We start from the raw sequence: 20,459 nt of genomic DNA on the forward strand, positions 1-20,459 counted from the left end.
TTAGATCTTCTGGCAAAATCCAGCCAGGGAACACGGATGGAGCACCAGCATGCACTGGGCCAGGGGCTCCCACACTGGGTGGACAGGTCTGGGGTGGCTAGGGTCACCTCAGACTCTCAGTGCCCTTCCTGCCTTCCTATGGCCAAATGCCTTCTGCTGGGTCCCCGCAGCGCTGCGCCAGGCCGGGAGCCAAGCTTGCTACAGGTCTGACCTCACTTCCTCCTGCAGAGAGCCCTGGGTGTTACCCCAGAGCCCCAGGGTCACGTTCAGGGGAGCTGGCAGAGCTGGGGCCTCTGACCTCATGAGCCGTCCCCACTGTAACCACAACACGACAGGACGCTTCCTTCGGGGGGGCACAGAATCCCGGCTGTGGTCAGGCACTGCACTGAAGTTGGGCATCCTCGGATTGGATGCCCGGAGCCGCCTCTGGCTGGCTGTGTGCTTCTGAGCACTCTCTGCAGCCTCAGTTTCCACGTCTGCTAAACGGAGGAGTCCCCGACTGCAGGGCTGTGATGACACACACACAGAGGACCACCGTGCCCTCCGTGAACGTCTGCTGGTGCTGTGTGCACAAATGCGAAACCCCCTCACCCCATTCGTGCACCCCTCACTCGGAGCATCCTCCATCCCAGGTCAACCCTTCCTAGAGCTGAGCACACACGTGTCTCCTCCAGGAATCCTGCCTCTCCCACCTTCCAGAACTCTTCTCCCAGGGACGGTACTGGTGGGACATAAAAGCCTTTTGTAAAGGGTTTGGGAAGATTGGCAAAGATTCTTAAACAAGACACAGAAAGCACTAACCGTACAGGAAAAGATTGATAATTGCACCATATTTATCTATAACTTCTTTTTTTTTTTTTTTTTTTTTTTTTTTTTTTTTTTTTAAAGATTTTATTTATTTTATTTTTCCCCCCAAAGCCCCAGTGGACAGTTGCGTGTCGTAGCTGCACATCCCTCCAGTTGCTGTATGTGGGACTCGGCCTCAGGATGAACGGAGAAGTGGTGCCTCGATGCGCACCCGGGATCCGAACCCGGGCCACCAGCATCGCAGCGCTCGCACTTAACCACCAAGCCACAGGGCCGGCCCTATCTATAACTTCTTTTTAAAAATGTTTTCAAAATTACTTATTGGGTATAATTGACATATAACATTACATTAGTTTCAGGTGTTCAACGTGATTCTATATTTATATATTGTGAAACGATCACCACAATAAGTCGTTAACATCTATTGCCATACATAGTTAACAAAATGTTTTTTTCTTGTGATGAAAACTTTTAAGGTTTATTCTCTTAGCAACTTTCAAATATGCAATATGTTAACTATAGTCACCATGTTGTACATTACATCCCCAGGACTTTTTAATTTTATAACTGGAAGTTTGTACCTTTTGACCCCCTTCACCCATTTCACCATCTCTTCCTCCCCACTTCTGGTAACCACCAATCTGTTCTCAGTATGATGAGCTTGTTTTTTTTTTTTTAATTCCACAGATAAGTGAGATAATACAGTATTTGTTTTTCTCTGTCTGACTTATTTCACTTAGCATAATGCCCTCAAGTTCCATCCATGTTGTCACAAATGGCAACATTTCATTCTTTTTTATGGCTGAATAGTATTCCATTGTGTGTGCGTGTGTCTGTCTCTATACACCACATCTTCTTTATTCATTTATCTGTTGATGGGTATTCAGGTTGTTTCCAAGTCTTGGCTATTATAAATAATGCTGCAATGAATATGCAGGTGCATATATCTTTTTGTGTTAGTGTTTTCATTTTCTTTGGATAAATACCCAGAAGTGGAATTGCTGGATCATATAGTAGTTCTATTTTTTATTTTTTGAGGAAACTTCATGCTGTTTTCCATAATAATTGCACCATTTTACATGAGTCAGAAACCAGGACAAAACATATTTAAAAGCAAAAAAAAAGCATTAGAGTGATCGTGACCTTGCACCATAAAACCCTTAGTGAGTCATCCACCCCTTGATGAGTGACAACTGATGAAAGAAATCCTCCTGGAATCAATGTCCTTGACAGGGGGGCCTCTGTTTCTCCAGTGACAAGGTGCTCACCGTCTCTCAGGGAGCTGCAGGGCCGACAGCTCTGGCTAAATGGAAATGTGCCTTCCTGCTGTGTCCATTCGTGGTCCAAACCCTGTCCCCCGAGGTCACATCAGATGAGGCTTCTGCCTCATGTTCAACATAGCCCACACTCTCACCAACATTTGGAATTGACGTTCTAATTTTTGCCATCTGGTGCGTATAAAGTGGTATCTCAATTTTTTCCAGATATTCTTTTTTTTAAATTGACATGTAATTGAGATATTTTCCCAGATATTCTTAATTTTTGACATTTTATATTTTTCCAGATACTTAATATATGGTTCCCAGTAATAATCTTGTTAATCGCTGTTGTATCTGTAGTTATTTCTTGTTTTAATTCTTATTTATTTGCATCTTCTCTCTTTCTTGTTAGAAGTTTGTCTTTTCAAAGAACAAAATTTTGACTGTTCAAATTTCTATTTCTGTTTTCTCTGTTTCATTGATTCTACTTTTACTATCATTATTTCCTGTTTCATTGCATTTACGTGTTGCTCTCTTCCTACCTTCCTCAATTGAAAGCTTAGCTTGTTTTTGATCTTTCTTGTTTTGGGATAAATTTAGATTCTAAGTTTCATAGTATCTACTGCTTCAGCTGTGTCCTGAAAATTTTGATATGTGGTGATTTCATTATCATTTTGCTCTAAGATTTTAATAAGTTCCTTTACAGTCTCCTCTTATTTAGTTGTATGTTTTGTATTTTCCAATTGTATGTGATTTTAGAGAACTATCATTTTGTTGTAAATTTCTAGTTCTATCACCATATGATCAGAGACGACTTTAGGTATGATGTTGACACTTTGGAATTTATTGAGACTTCTTCAGTAGCTTAGCACATAGTGAATTCTGAAAGGATATGAGATCTACGTTGGGTTGAAAGTCCTGTGCTTATTAATCAGCTTATTCAAATCTTTTATCTCTTTGCTCATAGTTTTTATTCAGGTATAATTGACACATAACATTATATTAGTTTCAGGTGTATAACTTAATGACTTGATATTTGTATATATTGCAAAATGATCACCACAATAAATCTAGTTAACATCCTTCACCATACATAGTCACAAATTGTTTTTTCCTTGTGATGAGGACTTTTAAGATTACTATCTTAGCAACTTTCAAATATGCAATACAGTATTATTAACTATAGTCACCATGCTGTACATTACATCCCCATGACTTAATTATTTTATAACTGGAAGTTTGTACCTTTTGACCCCCTTCACCCATTTTGTCCCCTCCCCCCTGCCTCTGGCGACCACCAATCTGTTCTGTGTATCTATGAGCTTGTTTTCTCGTTGTAGGTTTTCTTTTAATTCCACATATAAGTGAGAACATACAATATTTGTCTTTCTTTGTCTGACTTATTTCACTTAGCATAATGCCCTCAAGTTCCAGCCATGTTGTCACAAATGGCAAAATTTCACTCTTTTTTATGGCTGAATAGTATTCCATTGTGTGTGTGTGTGTGTGTGTGTGTATGTATACCGCATCTTCTTTATCCTTTCATCCACTGATGGACACTTACGTTGTTTCCATGTCTTGGCTATTGCAAGTAATGCTGCAGTGAACACGGGGGAGCAGCTATCTTTTCGAGTTAGTGTTTTTGTTTTCTTTGGATGCATACCCAGAAGTGGAATTGCTGGATCCTATGGTAGTTCTATTTTTAATTTTTTGAGGAGCCTCCGTACTGTCTTCCATAGTGGCTGCACCGATTTACATTCCCACCAACAGTGCATGAGGGTTCCCTTTTCTCGCCATCCTTGCCAACATTTGTTATTTCTTGTCTGTTTGATAATAGCCATCTAACAGGAGTGAGGTGATACCTCATTGTGGTTTTAATTTGCATTTCCCTGATGATGAGTGATGTCAAGCACCTTTTCATGTACCTGTTGGCTGTCTATATGTCTTCTTTGGGAAAAAACATCTATTCAGATCCTCTGCCCATTTTTTAAATTGGATTATTATTATTATTTTTGCTATTGAGTTGTATGAGTTCTTTATATATTTTGGATATTAGACCTTATCAGATATATGATTTGCAAAAATTTTCTCCCATTCAGTAGGTTGCCCTTTCATTTTGTCGATGGTTTCCTTTGCTGTGTGGAAGCTTTTTATTTTGATGTAGTCTCGCTTGTTTATTTTTGCTTTTGTTGTCTTTGCTTTTGGAGTCAGATCCAAAAACTCATCTCCAAGACCAATGTCAAGGAGCTTACCGTCTATGTTTTCTTTTTTTTTTTTTTTTTTATTATTTTTCCCCTAAAGCCCCAGGCGATAGTTGTATGTCATAGTTGTACATTCTTCTAGTTGCTGTATGTGGGACGCGGCCTCAGCATGGCCGGAGAAGCAGTGCGTCTGTGCGCGCCCGGGATCCGAACCCAGGCAGCCTGCATCGGAGCGCACGCACTTAACCGCTAAGCCACGGGGCCGGCCCTCGTCTATGTTTTCTTCTAGGCGTTTTATGGTTTCAGGTCTTACATTCAAGTTTTTAATTCATTTTGAGTTAATTTTTGTGTATGGTGTAAGATAAGTGGTCTACTTTCATTCTTTTGCACGTGGCTGTCCAGTTTTCCAAACACCATTTATTGAAGAGACTTTCTCCATTGTATATTCTTGGCTCCTTTGTCATAAATTAGTTGACCATATTTGTGTGGGTTTATTTCTGGGCTCTCTATTCTGTTCCATTGATCTATGTGCCCGTTTCTATGCCAATACCATACTGTTTTGATGACTATAGCTTTGTAATATAGTTTGAAATCAGGGAGCATGATGCCTCCAGCTTTGTTCTTCTTTCTCAGATTGCTTTGGCTATTCAGGATCTTTTGTGGTTCCATGCAAATTTTAGGATTGTTTTTTCTATTTCTGTGAAAAATACCATTGGAATTTTGATATGAATTACACTGAATCTGTAGATTTCTTTGGGTAGTATGGACTTTTTAACAATATTAATTCTTCCAATCCATGAGCATGGAATATCTTTCTATTTATTTGTGTCTTCTTCAATTTCTTTCATCGAGGTCTTAGAGTTTTCAGTGTACAGGTCTTTCACCTCCTTGGTTAAATTTATTCTTAGGTATTATATTCTTTTTGATGCAATTGTTAATGGGATTGTTTTCTTAATTTCTCTTTCTGATGGTTTTTTATTAGTGTATAGAAATGCAACTGATTTTTGTATATTGATTTTGTATCCTGTGACTTGACTGATTTCATCTATTCTAACAGTTTTTTTGGTAGAGTCTTTAAGGTTTTCTACATATAATATCGTATCATCTGAAAATAGTTTTACTTCTTCCTTTCCAATTTGGATGCCTTTTATTTCCTTTTCTTGCCTAATTGCTCTGGCTAGGACTTCCAATATTATGTTGAATACAAGTGGCGAGAGCAGGCGTCCTTGTCTTGTTCCTGATCCTAGAGGAAAAGTTTTCAGCTTTTAACCATTGAATATGATGTTAGCTGTGGGCTTGTCATATATGGTATTATGTCGAGGTATGTTCCCTCTATACCCACTTTGTTGAGAGTTTTTATGATAATGGATGTTGAATTTTGTCAAATGCTTTTTCTGCATCTATTGAGATGATCATATGATTTTTACTCATTTTGTTAATGTGTGTCACGTTGATTGATTTGTGGATATTGAATCATCCTTGCATCCCTGGAATAAATCTCACTTGATCATGGTGTGTGACCATTTTAATGTATTGTTGAGTTTGGTTTGCTAATATTTTGTTGAGGACTTTTGCATATATGTTCATCAGGGATATTGGCCTGTAATTTTATTTTCTTGTGGTGTCCTTGTCTGGCTTTGGTGTCAGGGTAATCCTGGGTAATGCCAGAACTAACTCGTATATTTGCTCATATTTTATCAATTTGGCCACAGTTTCTGGGAGAGGTGTATTAAAATCTTCAAGTGGAATTGCTGATTTATCTGTTTCTTTTCCTCTGTGGTCTGTCAGTATTTCAAAACTGATAGGCTCTTATTCAAAGCAGCTTGCTCCTGCCTAATGTTTCCAGTGTCCTCTCGTATCTCTTGGGGGCTACTTTTTGTTTATAGTAAACTCACGTTCTGTCTGGTTTATCAGTTCCTCTTTGGTGTTGGTTGGTCGGCTTCTTGTCTTTCTTTTGGTGGACCAGCCCTTCTGGTGTCTGTTTTTCCCCTGTGAACTCGCTATTCCTTTGGACTGTCAGCTCCACTGCTGGTCACACATAACTGAGGAAAGTGGTAAAAGCCCAGAATCTAGCTCAGCGGTTCTTAACCTTGGCTGCACACTGACGTCACCTGGGGAGCTTGACAAACGAGCGACTCCTGGGTGCCTCCTCCAGACATTCGGATTTCAATGATCCAGGTGTGGTCTGGGCACAGGAAGTTTTAAAGACTCTCCAGGTGATTCGAACGTGTGCGGTCAAGGTTGTGAACCCTTGTACCCCCCTTCTCCCGCCCCTCCAACGACAAGGAGGGTGGGGGGATAGATGCGCCTTGGGTGTTCCAACTCGTGCCAACCTTGCTCGTGTGTCCTCCCCCATCAGGAGATCCAGACCCTCAGAGAAGCATCCAAGACTTCTGTCCCAGCACCACCTTTCCCGAGACCCAAGTCTCTGGCTGCACTTACCTGGCCCAAGGTGTGGAGAGAGCGGAGGCGGGAGCCCAGGGGCCAGCCCAGCTGCTGTTTCGGTGGTGACTGGATGAAATGACCCACCCAGGGCAACATGGGGGAGATGGAGGAGCATAGCCAGCAGGCTGCTCCCCCACACCACCTCTCGTCTGTGGCATCGGCCGTCTTCCCCTCTGGCCTGTGCTGTTCTGCATCCCCAGACCCAAGCCCCTCCTATCTTTAGTGATGGGTCCTGTATCCACTGATCTTCTCTCTTTCTCTGGCACTCCGCTGAGCTGGGCTTCAGAGATGAACGGATGAGGGCCCAGCCTCACCTTGTCTCTGGGGTCTTTGGGGCCAGCATCAGGACTCGTCCAGGGAGGCCCGCCGCTGGCCAGCACAGTCCCTGGGGTGGTCACAAGCCTCACAGCAAGTGCCACTGGGGCCCATTCTTCCTGGGCTCCTCAGCAATCGCGTCCAGTCTCCTGTCTCCCTGCTTCGAAGAATTCATTAAAGCAAAAACAAAATTTGCTCAGGCCTGTTATTTTTCTGGGCCTTTGCTGGGTGCTCAGTTCGAGTATATGTGTGGCTGGGGAGGAGGGTGTAACAAATGAGACACAAACCCCTTCCTCCAGGAGCAGACAATCTAATGAGAGGACCAATGGCTCTGATGTGCAAGGTACAGACTGGCTTGAAGAGGAGGATCATTCCCTTTGCCTCCAAGGGGTCAAGAACGATATCACAGACAAGGTGTATGAGCAGGGTCTTGAAGGATGAACAAGAGTTTACCAGGCGAAAACTGAGGGAAAAGCATTCTAGGCAGAGGGAATAGCATATGCAAAGGTGAGGAAGCAGAGTCTAGGGTTTGAAGAACCACAAATAATTCAGCAAGAGATTAGCAGGAGGTGAGGCTGGGATGGGAAGTGGGGGCCAGACCTAGGAGGGTGGTGCACAGAAGCCTGAGGGACTTGGACTTCATTCTTAGGGTGAGGGGCGAAGCAGCGTAAGTGGAGGAGGTCTGTTAAGGTGGATCTCGGTGTGTGCAAGACGGATGAGAGGGGAAGACACAGGAGGCAGGGGGAACAGTTAAGGGGCTGATGCTGTAACCCAGGTGAAAGGTGCCGAGGCCAGAACTAAAAAGGGAGCAGCCAGAAGAGAAGATAGTGGCTGAGTCTGAAGACAAGCTCAGACGAGAGAACTGTCCAGCTGGAAACGGGGTGATCACAGGCAGCTCCCAGTGGTGGTGTGGGCGACTCTGGCGGGAGAGATGGTGGAGCTGTTCCAGAGATGGGGAGCAGTTTTGGGCTTGGAGGAAAATGGTACGTTTAGCTGGGGACGTGCTGAGGTCTGGGTGGGACACTGAGGTGGCCGCTGGAGCTCTGGGACACTGACCAGCGGCAGAACTAAGCGCAAAGACACAGGCTGCACCCAGCTGCCGGGAGGACGCAGTAGCAGGGGAGAGAGGCGAGGGCGGGCCTCAGGGAGCCGAGTTTAGGCACGAGCCAGTGTGGCTGGGAGGCAGCGGGCAGAAGCAGTGGGAGAAGCAGGAGCGGTGTGGCTGGGCGTGTGCGCGTGGGGCAGAGTGGGACGGGCTAGACCGCCAGCTCCGTGAGGACAGGGATGTCGGTGGTATTGGTCACTGCTGAGTCCCCAGTGCCGGGCTCAGGGCCTGCACGTGGAAGGCGCTCATACAACGCGGTTTCAGTGGATGGACAGACAGATGGGTGGATGAAAGGATGAATGATGCTCCACCCACCTCACCATCCTCTCCCCGCCTCGCTCAGCTGCTGGTGGAGTGCTTTTCCATCTCTCAGGAAGGTCTCCCTCCCCTCCGCCCTCCACCTCGCCCTCCTCGGTAGCAGGTGCCTCTTGAGGGTCTGAACCTAGACCTGCTCCAGATACTCTGTGATCACACACGCCCCCTCCTCCCCAGCCAGAGCTGCCGGAGGTAGAAGGGGCCACCTGACCTGGGCTGGCCAATCAGAGTCTGTCCTGGGACTCTTGCCTCTGGGTCTTCTGAACTGAGAACATGTAAACCTGGGTGGCCGCGTGTGTGTACACAAGTGTGCCATGACACTGGTGCGCAGAGCGCATGAGAGGGAGGATGGAGTGGGAGAGAATGAGAAGCAAGCAGACGCCCAGAAAGGGGCGGATGAGGAGAAAGAGGTGCTGCCCGGCTCCGGCCCCTCCGAGGCTCGGCTGTGTCCTGCTTTGGGCCCTGAGTGTCCTCCAGGTCTGGCCACTAACCCCGCTTGGTCTGGGCTGCTGTGTGTGGATTTCAGTTTCTTGCCACCCAAAGGCCTGTGTGTGAGGTGCCTCCCCCGGGGCCCCGGGCATCCACGTCTGCCTTCCTGAGCAGTGCCTGAAGCCCCTCACAGACAGACTCTGTGTCCTGGATGTCAAAAGCCACCAGGGGTACTTCGTTGGTGACCCAGCACTACAAAGGGCTCGGCACATACCGTAGATGGCAACAACCTCAGGGCCCAAGCAAAGATCCGGGATGTCACTCCGTCTCTGCTTGTGCTAAATGCCCTGCGAACGTCCTCGTTCCATCTTCCCAGGATAAGCCACTGAGGGAGGCGCTGTCCCCATCCTGACAGGAGTTGGGTAATAACCTGAAGGCCACGTGGTCAGGGCGTGGCAGAGCCAGACTGTGAACCCAGCTCTTCTCACGCCACCTTGAGCGTTCTGTGTGGGTTTCTCATGGGGTTCTCTGGGCTGCTTTTCCTTTCCTCCTGTGGGAAAAAGACCTGAGAGATGCCAGAGGTGGGGGCCTGGGCCGGAGGTGCTGACAGTCTCTTGGGGACCCTCATGGTCCTACTGAGATGAGAGTTCTTGCCCTAGCCTGGCGTGAGCAGGGATGGCGGCACTGGCGGCTTGGACTGTGACGTCTAACCCCCAAATGCAAAGGTCACTTATAGGGAGGCAAAGAACTTTGATGGTGAAACTGAACGGACGCGTCCACACAGGCGCCTGTGCTGTGTCCTAGGGCCCTGCAGCCCTTCCCCGGTGTTTGGAGTGGCGTCTGACAAGCCGGTGAGCGGTCAGGACAGGACTGAACCGCTGTGCTGAGGCCGTGTGGCTGTGTGTCCTCCCTGCCGCAGCCAGGCGGCCCTGAACCCGTGCAGACAAGGCTCAGGGCAAGCCGGAGATGAGAGACCCTCTGCACGCCTCGCTGGCCACCCCTGAAACGCATGCGTCCACATGCTTGTGTGGCAACTGCGGTTTCTCCTTCAGGAGCATGCCTGATGGATGCTGCCAGAGAATCGCAGGGCTTTCTGCGCCCTTTCTGAATTGGGCTTGTAACCAGGTCCTCTAACTAAACACGGGCAAAGAAGCCCACCAGCTCTTTCTAGAAGGCTGGAAGGCTGGGGCGCTGGCCATCCACGCCTTAAGCCTGGGGCTGGCCCAGCCAGTGTCCGGGACAAGCTGGAGGCCAGAGCCTGGAGCATCCCCTGACGGGCGCTGACCTCAGTGGCTTCAGAAACAGCAGCAAGCTGGGAAAAGGTTAAAACAAACGTTTATTCAACAAATTATATTAAGACAATCACACAGTGACACTTCCCTTTGCCAAGGACAGGAGTCGCCTCAAATAAATACACGCAGGCAGGATGTCGTTCCCGAGCCCCACGCGGTCACACGCCCCCATCTCACGGTGGTGACAGCCGCAGCCGCTGCTGGGCCGTGGTCAGAACAAGTGTAGAAAGCAGGGCTGACCCCGGGGCGCCAGACGGCCCGGGGGCGACAGCGAGGGTGTCTGGCCTCCTTCTCCAGGCCCTGGGGGTCTGGGGCACAGTGACCTGAGTCCAGTGAGCTCAGCTTTGCCCTCGTCCTCAGGCTGCCCGGGTCTCAGAGGAGATACAGGCTGGGATCCCGGTAAATGGCAGATGACGGGCAGCCCGCAGCCCCCAGGGAGCCTTGTTGGCTGGAGCGAGCCAGGCAGGCGGGCTCTCGCTCCGTGCTCAGCACCCAGGGCGTGGTGCGTGGTGACACCATCACGCTGGCACCAGCAGGACCAGTGATGGCTGTAGAGTCCATCACTGGACCAGAAACAAGAAGGTCAGCGTGGGGCGTGTGCGTCTGACGGGACAGCTGGCACGGGTGCTCTGGGGCCGGACGGGACTCGGGTCCAGATCCCGTCCCTGCCACTTACCAGCCTTGTGCCTGTGGACAAGCGTCAGCTTCTTTGTCTGTGACAAGGAGCAGGTAACACCCACGTCTGGGTATCTGTTTTTGGAGGGGGAAAGACAGGAGGAAATGTGCTCAGAGTGCCAGCCTAGCGCCGGGCCAAGAACAGGTGCTTCGCACATTAGTCCTTATTGCCCCCCGCCGGGCCTGGGGCAGGTGGAAAAGCCAATGGCGGTGGCTTCTCGCCGCCAAGGGTGCCGTGCTTGGGACTTCCCAGCAGGCCGGCGGGCGGCACCCCTCCGCTGACGGGGGCGCTGGGATCTAACCTGTTATTTCTTCCCGCCACCGCGGTTCCCATCTCTCCAAGCGGAGGAGGGTGTGGGATGTGGGTTCTTGGACTTGGGTGGGGAAAGAAGCCTCATTATAAATTTGCAAGTGAACTGGAGTATCACCGTTGTGCCATTTCCAAGGCTTCTGGAGAGAAACTTGGAATGTTCACGGGGAATGGGAAGGGAACGGGGCGGGGGGGCACTGTGCTCTGCTTAGAGACTTTTTGGGAGCGAGGGACCGTGGGGGTGTGCTGTGGGGGGTGGGCCGAGGGCAAGGCCGCTGCCCTGCACATGTCCAGGAGAGCCCTTGCCCCTCCCTCCCCATGTGGCCAGAGAGTTTGTGAAGAAAAGCACCTTCCAGAAAGAAACAAAAGGTTGTGTGACCAGAGCTCCACTGGCTGGCTCTCCTGTGGCTGCACGAGCCCCAAGAGGGGTGGGTGCGGGCGCATACAGACACACGCACCCCTGGCCTCCGGTCACCTGGTCACCCCCACACTCGCTCACCCGCCTCTCAGAACCCAAAGCAGCAGAGGGTTAGGAGCAGCGTAAAATCTACCACAGACGCCAACTTTGCCTTAACACCATCACTGCTTAACTGTCCCGAGCGGCCGTGGACCGCACCGTTCACGGTCAATGTCGTGCCTAGACCAAGTCTGTAGTGCTGGGGGGTCTCCAGCTCCCCTGAGTCCACGCAGGCTTGCCCTCCTCCTGGCGGCCCTGCAGCCCCGCCTGGCTCTGTGTAGCTTGGAACTGCAGGATGGGCCCCGGGGGCGTGAGTGGGGAGCTGGGGCACCCCTCCTCCTCCTTCCCACCACCCTCCCTGCCCGGCTCTGCCTTCTTGCTTCCTGACCAGGGATCCCATGCTGTGGTCTCTGGACTTTCTGGGGCCCCTGAGAGCTGCTGAAATGCCTGGTTCTCAGTCAAGGGAGAAGGGTCCCCGGTGTCACCTGTTGGAGATGACGCCACAACCAGGGTATGAAGAAGAGATGGAACGAAAAGTGCACAAACCACTGCAACTGGACAGAGGTGAGCAGCGCTCTGCCCCCCACGCCTGCCGACGTCACCCCCCTCCGTGGGGCTTCCAGTCACAGAGGTCACTCGGTTTGGGACTAACCACCCATCCAAAAAGCAGCAGTAGACCCAGGCTCTCTGGGCCCCATGGAGCTCCCCCAATTCCTCAGAAACACAATGAGTTTATTTCAGTGGGAACACTTGAGGTCAGTCCCTCAGCCCTTTCCTGGTAAAGCACCGATCCCCAAAGTGCTCACAGAGACCGCTGGCTCCCCCCTACAGCCCTCTGGTTCCACCGACTACCTGCCCTCTCCTGCCATGTGGGAGGCACGGGGAGGCCAGCCCCACCAGGGACGCGCTCAGGTCTCGGGGGAGGTGGGGAGAGTTGACCGCTTCCCTGATGTGCAGAAATCAGGAGGTATCGAAATGAAGACCAAGGGGGCAGAGCTGAGGTGTCTGGAGACAGTGGGGCCGATGGCAGGTGCATGAGGTATTTTTGGCCCCACCCCACTTCCTAGCCAGCAGCCACCTCCTAACTGTGGTGCCCAGTTCCTGTCGTGCCCCAGCCACCCAGCTAACCACATGCCCTCCCGGGAACTGCAGGGAGGAGGGTCTGTCACCGGCTGGGCAGTGGCTCTCCTGTGCTGCCCTCCTCGTGGGGGAACCTCAGTGATCTCCACGGCCCCCCCTCATGCCAGCCTCATGTCAAACCTCACGTCCAAAGCCCCGCCCATCTGGTGACCCCTAAGATGGACTCCGTCCTAATTCCACAGAATGTCGGCATTTGCCGACAGCCAGACAAGGCGGGCCGTGCAGTGAGGGCCGCGCCTCCACGGGTGGCCGCAGCCCATTCTCATGGCACATGTGTGCGGAGCTGGACTTGGCAGCTGGCATTGTGACGAATCCAGCATATCCACTGGCCACTCGTGGCAGAAATGTAGTTCTGGCCCCAGTTCGGTGACTTGGGTCAGAGAGACTTTTCCAAACAACAGTTCGTGTTAGGAGAGGACAATGAGACACCACCTGGCTCTGAGAAGCTGGGTGGCCACGTGTCCACCTCCCTGGGCACCGGCTCTGGGAGGCCCTCCGCTGTGGCCACCGGGTGAGGGCACGGGGCTGAGGCAGGTGGAGCTGCTGCTGGCATGTGGGCATCACAGACACGAGCCCTCTGGGGAAGAGGGTGAGGCACAGTGGCCTCGCATTGAGGCAAGCACCGGTCACTCAGCCTTCTCCCCTCCGTGCGGGCGGCCGGGGCGGGCTCTCCCCGGCCTCAGCACGTCCAGTGTGTGCATCGAGTGACGAGTTCAAGGGCTGTCGCAGTGGGGCAGGGAGCCAGGCTCAGGTCCGCTCGGGGACCACTGGCTTCTTCCTCCCGTGTTTCCCCAGGGTCGTTGTGAAATGCTCAGGGCACTTGATGGTGTTGGTGTGGGGGACTTGTTCCACGGCAGCCCCGGGTCTGGGGTGAGCAGGGAGCCCTGGAGGGTCCTGTGCAAAGCCACCATCCCCCTCAGGGTCTTCCAGGAGGAAAACGATGGCTTAGTGGCGAGTGACAGGAGTCAAGGGAGCCGGTGGCGTCACTGGGCGGCCGGAGCAAGTGTCCAGGGCCCTCGGGTGACTCCCGTGGTGGGGGGGCTGTTTGTAGGACGACTGGTCATCACACAGACAGGTTAGGAGCTGCTGGTCACTACAGCACACACAGATTAGTCGAGATTATGAACAGTGTCCCCAGGGAGGCGGGGATGTCACGTCAGGCGAGCCGACGACAGAGGAGTAAGGGCTCAGCTGCCAGGGTGTCCCAGGTGGGCCAGGCGGCGTGGCAGGGCAGGGCCGGGAGCGAGGGGCGCTCAGCAGTCTGGGCGGAGGCGTCGTCTCCCAGCAGGGTGGCCCTCAGGATTGGGGGGTCTGCTGGCTCCGGGTGGGGCTGGGCGGGAGCCTGGCGGCGGCGCTCTGCTCCGTGCGGAAGCTGTACTCGTACTGTGGGGGACAGGGGACAGAGAGGCCCGGTCAGTGCACGAGGACAAGAGAAGCCCCTCCACGGCCTCAGGCCGAGCCCGGGCAGAGGCCCTGACGTCACCTTGCCGAGCATCCGGACGCAGGAAGGGCTGCCCTCTGCGTGTGCGTGTGCACAGGGACCGCGGGTGTGAGCTCTGTGTGTGTAGACACGCCTCTGGCGCTGCAGGGGCCGGCTGGTTTGTGACGACTGGTACCTTACACAGTCCCTGGCCCGCTCCCCACCAGGTGAGACCTCAGCCCAAGTGGCGCCCACGATGCCAGCGGCCAACGTGCCGGCTGAGCACGCACCAGGTTGCCGGCCGATCGCCGCCCTGCCTCCCACAACCCAGCAGGTGGGCCTCCTGATCCTGCTGCTGGTAAGGGGCAGGTCTGGGACTCCAGCCACAGCCACCAGGCTCGGGACCCCTGGACTTGGTCTGCTCAGTGCTTCCTGAGCACTGCAGTGACAGACACTCTGGGTGACATGAGACACGGAAGGGGCACCACCCTACACCCACTTTCCTGAGTTCCCAGACCCACTCCCTGAAGGGTGTACAACTGTCCTCACTAACTGAGGAGGACCCGAGGTCCAGAGAGCAGCACTTCACAGGCCACCCAGCCTGAGCCAGGGCCGGGCACCCCACGGGGCAGCTGCTGCCTGCCTCGCACCACAGCTCAGCCCACACGCTTGAGACCCGGGCTTACCTAGGTGACCCTGGGTCACAGAAACAAGGAAAGGTAGGTCCTCGGTCTGATGGAAGTTCAGAGAAGGGGCAACCACCTCTGCTGGGGGAGGGGGGACACCTGCGGTTCACGTTGAAGGCCAGGTGGGATCCCAGTGTGGGGCAGGTGTGCCAGGCGGAAGGGCGGGCATGGTGGGCCCCACAGGCCTGAGCTTCAGGGGCTGTGGAGTGGGAACGGCCTGGGACACTGTGCCAGGGCACGTGTGGTCCCATGGGTTTTAGGAACGAGGAGCTTAGATTAGGTCAGTGGTTGTTAAACATTTTAAATAATACTTAAAGCTTTTTAACAGAATTGCCATAAAAAGGGGTCCCCTACTAAAGCAGAGCAAAGTGGAGATGACCGGGGGAACTCGGCCGCCACCCGAGGCCGTCTCCTCGGGGGCTATTGAGGAAGACGGTGCGGAACCGTCCCAGCAGGAGGGGGACTACTGGGCGCCACCCCAGGGAGGGCTGCAGACCCCAGCCTCCAACTGCCACAGCCCCCCTCCTCCTGCCAGGCGCACTGGCAAAGCCTGGCCTGCTCAGTGCCCCCCCCACCCCACAAACGAGTTGCCTGCAACAAGGAAGGACTTCTGAGGGCCGCGCTGAGCAAGAACAGCGAAGAGCAGGAGGGTGTAGGGATAGTTCAAGAATGAGGGGGGCGCTGAGGCAGCCAACAGACCGCCAACGCCCAGCACTGTGTCCTCAGCCACCCCTGCCTGATGGTCCCCCAAAGCCGACCCAGGATGGACAGACACGTAGTAAACTCATCTCTGAAGTGGGGTCATGTCAAGAAGTAAGTGCTGGCGAGGATGTGGAGAGCAGGGACCCCTGTGGACTGTTGGTGGGGACGTGAGCTGGTGCAGCCACTATGGAAAACAATATGGAGGTTCCTCAAAAACTAAAAATAGAATCATCATAAGATCCAGCAATTCCACTTCTAGGTATTTATCTGAAGAAAATGAGAACACTAACTGGAAAAGATATCTGCACCCCCATGTTCACTACAGCATTATTCACAATAGGTAAGATATGGAAACGACCTACATGTGCGTTGACGACTGAGTGGATTAAGAAGATGTGCTGTATACACACACACACACACACGCAGGAATATTATTCAGCCACAAAAAATGAAATCGTGGCATTTGTGACAAGGTGGATGGACCTTGAGGGCATTATGCTAAGTGGAAAAAGTCAGAGAAGGGCACATACTGTATGATCTCATACGTGGCATCTAAAAAAACAAAAAAAATCCAACCGAGCTCATAGAGAACAGATTGGTGGCTGCCAGAGGCGGGCGGGGGCACGAAATGGGTGAAGGGGGTTGAAAGCTACAAACTTTCAATTATTGAGTCCTGGGGATGTAATGTACAGCATGGTGACTATAATAATACTGTATTGCATTTTTATTTTAATTTTTGTGTGTGAGGAAGATCAGCCCTGAGCTAACATCCATGCTAATCCTCCTCTTTTTGCTGAGGAAGACCGGCTCTGAGCTAACATCTATTGCCAATCCTCCTCCTTTTTTTTTCCCCCAAAGCCCCAGTAGATAGTTGTATGTCATAGTTGCACATCCTTCTAGTTGCTGTATGTGGGACGCCGCCTCAGCACGGCTGGACAAACAGTGCATCGGTGAGCGCCCGGGATCCGAACCCGGGCCGCCAGTAGCAGAGCACGCGCACTTAACCACTAAGCCACGGGGCCGGCCCTGTATTGCGTTTTTAAAAGTTGCTAATGAAGTAAAAAGTTCTCATAAAAAAGAATTCGTAACTACGTATGGTGATGGATGTAAACTAGACTTATCGTGATCATTTCACAATATATACAAATATCAAATCATTACGTTGCACACCTGGAACTAACACAATGTTCCATGTCAATTATACCTCAATAAAAAAAGCGGGGTGGGATCTGCACTGACAGGGCTGCCGTGAGCATGGGATGAGGTTCGGCTGGTTAAGGGTCCGCCCCGGCACCAAACACTCAGTGCACATTTGTTGGCTACACGGGAGCGTCCATCAAAGCAGCCCCCAGTCCTTGCTTTCCTGCTCCCTAACGACCAGGGCACAGGCCTGGGGACTCCAGCTCCCAGGAGGCTGGCAGAGGAGCACAGCCCCAGAGGAGACCTTCAAGCAAAGTCTAGGACAATACCGCCACCTGGCGGCTGCTCGGGTGCACCACAGTAGGAAAGGTTCCCTGGTTGGGAACCTCCATCAGCACCCACCACATGCACCCTGTGCCGGGCGCTGGGGCAGGCACGAGCCCCACGAGGGTGACCGGGGAGGGACACAGGCACACCAGGGCCATCAACCCAAGTGGGCAACACAGGAGGAAGAGCAGGTTGGGGGAGAAGACATGAGTGCACTTCTGCCAGTGGCCGAGGGTGGTCCCCGAGGAGCCCTCAGGGGGAGCTGCCGGGACATGGAGCCAGGGATGAGGGGCTGGGAACTGGAAGCACTTGCGGGGCAGGGCAGCTGGAGTTACAGGTGTGGAGGTGTTTCAAGAAAAGCACCCGGCGTCGGAAGACACGAGGATGGGCAGGGAGGGCAGCAGAGGCTGGAGGTGTGCAGCAGCAGTTCTGGGGGGGCGAAGGTTCGAGAGAGGGGTGCAGATGTGGACAGGTGAGTGCGGCCCCTCCTCAGGCACCCAGGGCAAGAGATGCAGGATAAAGCTGTTACCAGCAGGCTGACTAACCTTTAACACACACACGCCCTGGAGGTCCTGTTAAAATGCAGATTCGACTCAGGTCTGGGGTGGGGCCTGAGAGTCTCCATTTTAAACCAACTCCCAGGTGACCTGCTGCTGCTGGTCTGGGGACCAGGTTGGACAATTCTGTGGACCAATCAATGGGACCTGGGAGCAGATGTGATGCAAGTGGGCAGAGAGTGAAGGGCCAGAGACCTTAGGGCTGGTGAGGGGACAGAAGTGGGAAACGGGTGAGGGGGAAGGTGGGGGGGCTGCCATTTGGCTGCTCTGAGACCACCCTGGGAGACCCCTGTCTGGGGCAGCCCCAGAGAGGAGCAGAGGCGAGGCACCTCTCAGATGAGGCAGCCGGCCCAGTGCCAGGCCCCCAGCAGGGGCACCACCAAGGGCTGGGGAGCCAGTTGTGGGCTGTGCCACTTCTTCAGGAGGCTCCGCTGTGCCCTGCTGTGTGGGGCTCTGTGCCAGGCTCCCGGGGGTGGCGGGGGGCGCACAGGGCGGTCAGGCCTCCGTGATTTGTTGCGCTGGCTGGCCACATAGAGCACAAAGGGAGAGGGTGGCACCAGCTCCCGGATGTCCACAGCCCGGGCCTGGATGCTGACGGGGTGGGCCCAGAAAAGGGCACTTCCGCTTTCTGGATGGCAGAGTGGGTGGGAGACAGAGGGGGAGCAGGACATTTCCCAGTCCGGGCAAGTGGCTGACCGGGTGGAAGTGCCTTGGCGGGGACTCATGGCCAGGAGGAGGGACAGGGCCACTGGGAAGCAGCTGTAGACGGGCCTTCAAGAATGAACTGGCAAGTTCTCTGGCACTCTGGGGCCGGGGGAAGGCAGGGAGAAGTCGAAAGTACAGACACCGCCTTTTCCTGACTCACAGCGGGAGCACCTCCCCACCCCCCTTGGGGGGCCAGAGGCTCAGACTGCCACCCCCCACCCCCCCACCCCCGACCCCCGGCTCTTGGGATTTTTCCCTTTTTAGGTTATCTTGGCTGGAGAAAAGCGTTAGTCCCCCACCTCTTCTTGTTTTCTCTAACTCCCCAAATGAAATTTCAACATATGTCCCCCGAGATAATCCCCCTTAGGCTGCGGATAACCCTTCCCACAGCCGCTGTCCTCTGCCGGCATGGCTGGCCCCAGAGTGTTTGCCCAAGAGACTAGGGCCGTTTCTGGAAGCCCTTTCACTCCCTCGGGCAAACAGCGAGTACCTTTGAAGGTGGATTTGGGCCCGGATCTGTTTACTCAAGACATTAGTCTCCCGCATAAGGAAAACCTGCCCTCGCGTACAAACAGCAAATCCTTTTTGAATTAAAAAAATTTTCAATTAAAAAGCATTTGGGTTCGCTGAGCCGAGCTCAGCTGAGCAGCGCCAGGCCGCGGCGCCCTCTGGTGGGCACAGGCCGCCATCACAGCACAGACGCAGCCTGGTGGCCTCTCCAGGAAAGAGACGTCACTGTCAGGGGCTCTGTCCAGGTTCCCTGCGGGCACACGGTGCCTCTGGCTGGGAGACCCTGTAACTTGACATCAGACCTCTCCAGCCACGGCGTGCGAGGCCCAGCTTCCAAGAGCCTTCTGTCACGGCAAGACCAACTGCACCACGGACACAAAGTCACATGAGCCCCCAGCCTCACTGGCACAAAGCGGGCGATACCAGTCCTCACACATCCGAATCAAGGCTTTCACAAAGCCAGTGAGCCTGGGCCCAGCTTTGGTGTGGTGGGGTGGTTCTGGTTTAACTGGCACGGTGGGGCAGCCATCTGCATTTTTTAAAAAGCACCCAGGTGATTTTCACGGTTAGGAAGGTGGAGAACCACCGCATGAAAACTTTGACCAAATATGGCAGAGGGAAAAGAAGGCGAGCAGACCGCCCACCCTCCCCTCCCTGTCTAGGAACGGTCAGGTCACCCGAGGGCTCCAGACGAGGAAGGGCAGGAAGGTTTGTTCCCAGCATCTGAGTTCTGCAGATGCAGAAGCTGAGGCTGGGCGAGGACCAGACTGCCCACAGCCCCTGAGGGAGCCCACGCAGGGCTGGACTAGGCCCACAGTGGCGCCCAGACCAGGGCCAGGCGCAGTGCTGGCGGGGCAACCGGCGTCAGGCAGGTGCAACTCAGAATTGCATGTGGGTGCCATTCGGAGATGGGGGGCAGACGGACAGATGTGAGCCAGCAAGCCAATGCAGGTTGGCACTGCGCTGGATCACGGAAGGGCCTGGAGGGGGCCTGGCCAGGTGAGGAGACGTAGAAGGAGGTAAAGGAGCAAGACTCAAGCCAACGAGAAGTGTGGTTCAGGGCTGGAGGACACTGAAGCGTCCCCAGGGCAGGTGGATGGGCCTGGACCCACACAGTCAGAGGGAGGTGGTGAGGCTCTGAGCAGCGGCCTGGCCTTCCCCACAGCCTGCCTCTCCCAAGCCTGCCCTGGCGCCTGCTCCAGGTCCCCATGGCCCAGGCCTTGACACCTGCTCTGCTCATCCCCCGTGGTTCGACCCCTGGAATTTCAGCTACGGGAAGCTTCCTCTTCTCACGCAAGAGCTCTGAGTCCTTCCCGCCTGTCTCCAGAAGCCTGGCCGCTGGAACTCAGCCCCTGGGGAAGGAAAGGGGCAGGTACCACTGCGAGGAGCGGCCGTGGAAGTGCCCACGTCCCCAGGGTGCAGGCCTCCTTTGCGTGCTTGGGGAGGGCCCACTGGGCTAATCTTGAATCTGTCCACCCTCTCAAACTACTGAAGGGGAGACTAAGGACTAGAGGAGAGGGACGAGCCCCAGGCACGTGACGCTCTGTGGTCTGAGTCTTCTCGTCTTTTCCCGCAGGAGTCCTTGTCTCATATGTGGATTGTGGTTCCACAGAGACATCTGAAGAACTGGGTGACAGGGGAAGCCCTGGGGTCAACACACTT

The 20,459-nt window shown here is 53.4% G+C and overlaps 1 protein-coding gene across 3 annotated transcripts in view; it reads right to left on the minus strand.

Moving 5' to 3' along the window:
• Positions 1 to 10,194: 10,194 nt before the first annotated feature.
• Positions 10,195 to 20,459, minus strand: part of MVB12B (multivesicular body subunit 12B) — a 184,428-nt gene continuing 174,163 nt past the window's right edge. For 2 of the 3 annotated variants that reach the window (XM_087419078.1, XM_087419080.1), the window contains exon 10: positions 10,195 to 14,133. In XM_087419078.1, coding sequence (XP_087275204.1) covers positions 14,047 to 14,133 — 87 coding nt within the window. In that variant the 3' untranslated portion in view covers positions 10,195 to 14,046. The remainder of the gene's footprint in view (positions 14,134 to 20,459) is intronic. The other variant, XM_087419079.1, reaches the window with a different exon arrangement.

This window comes from Ceratotherium simum, chromosome 29 (assembly GCF_057802395.1).
Source record: "Ceratotherium simum simum isolate JZ-2026a chromosome 29, ASM5780239v1, whole genome shotgun sequence".
NCBI lineage: Eukaryota > Metazoa > Chordata > Mammalia > Perissodactyla > Rhinocerotidae > Ceratotherium > Ceratotherium simum.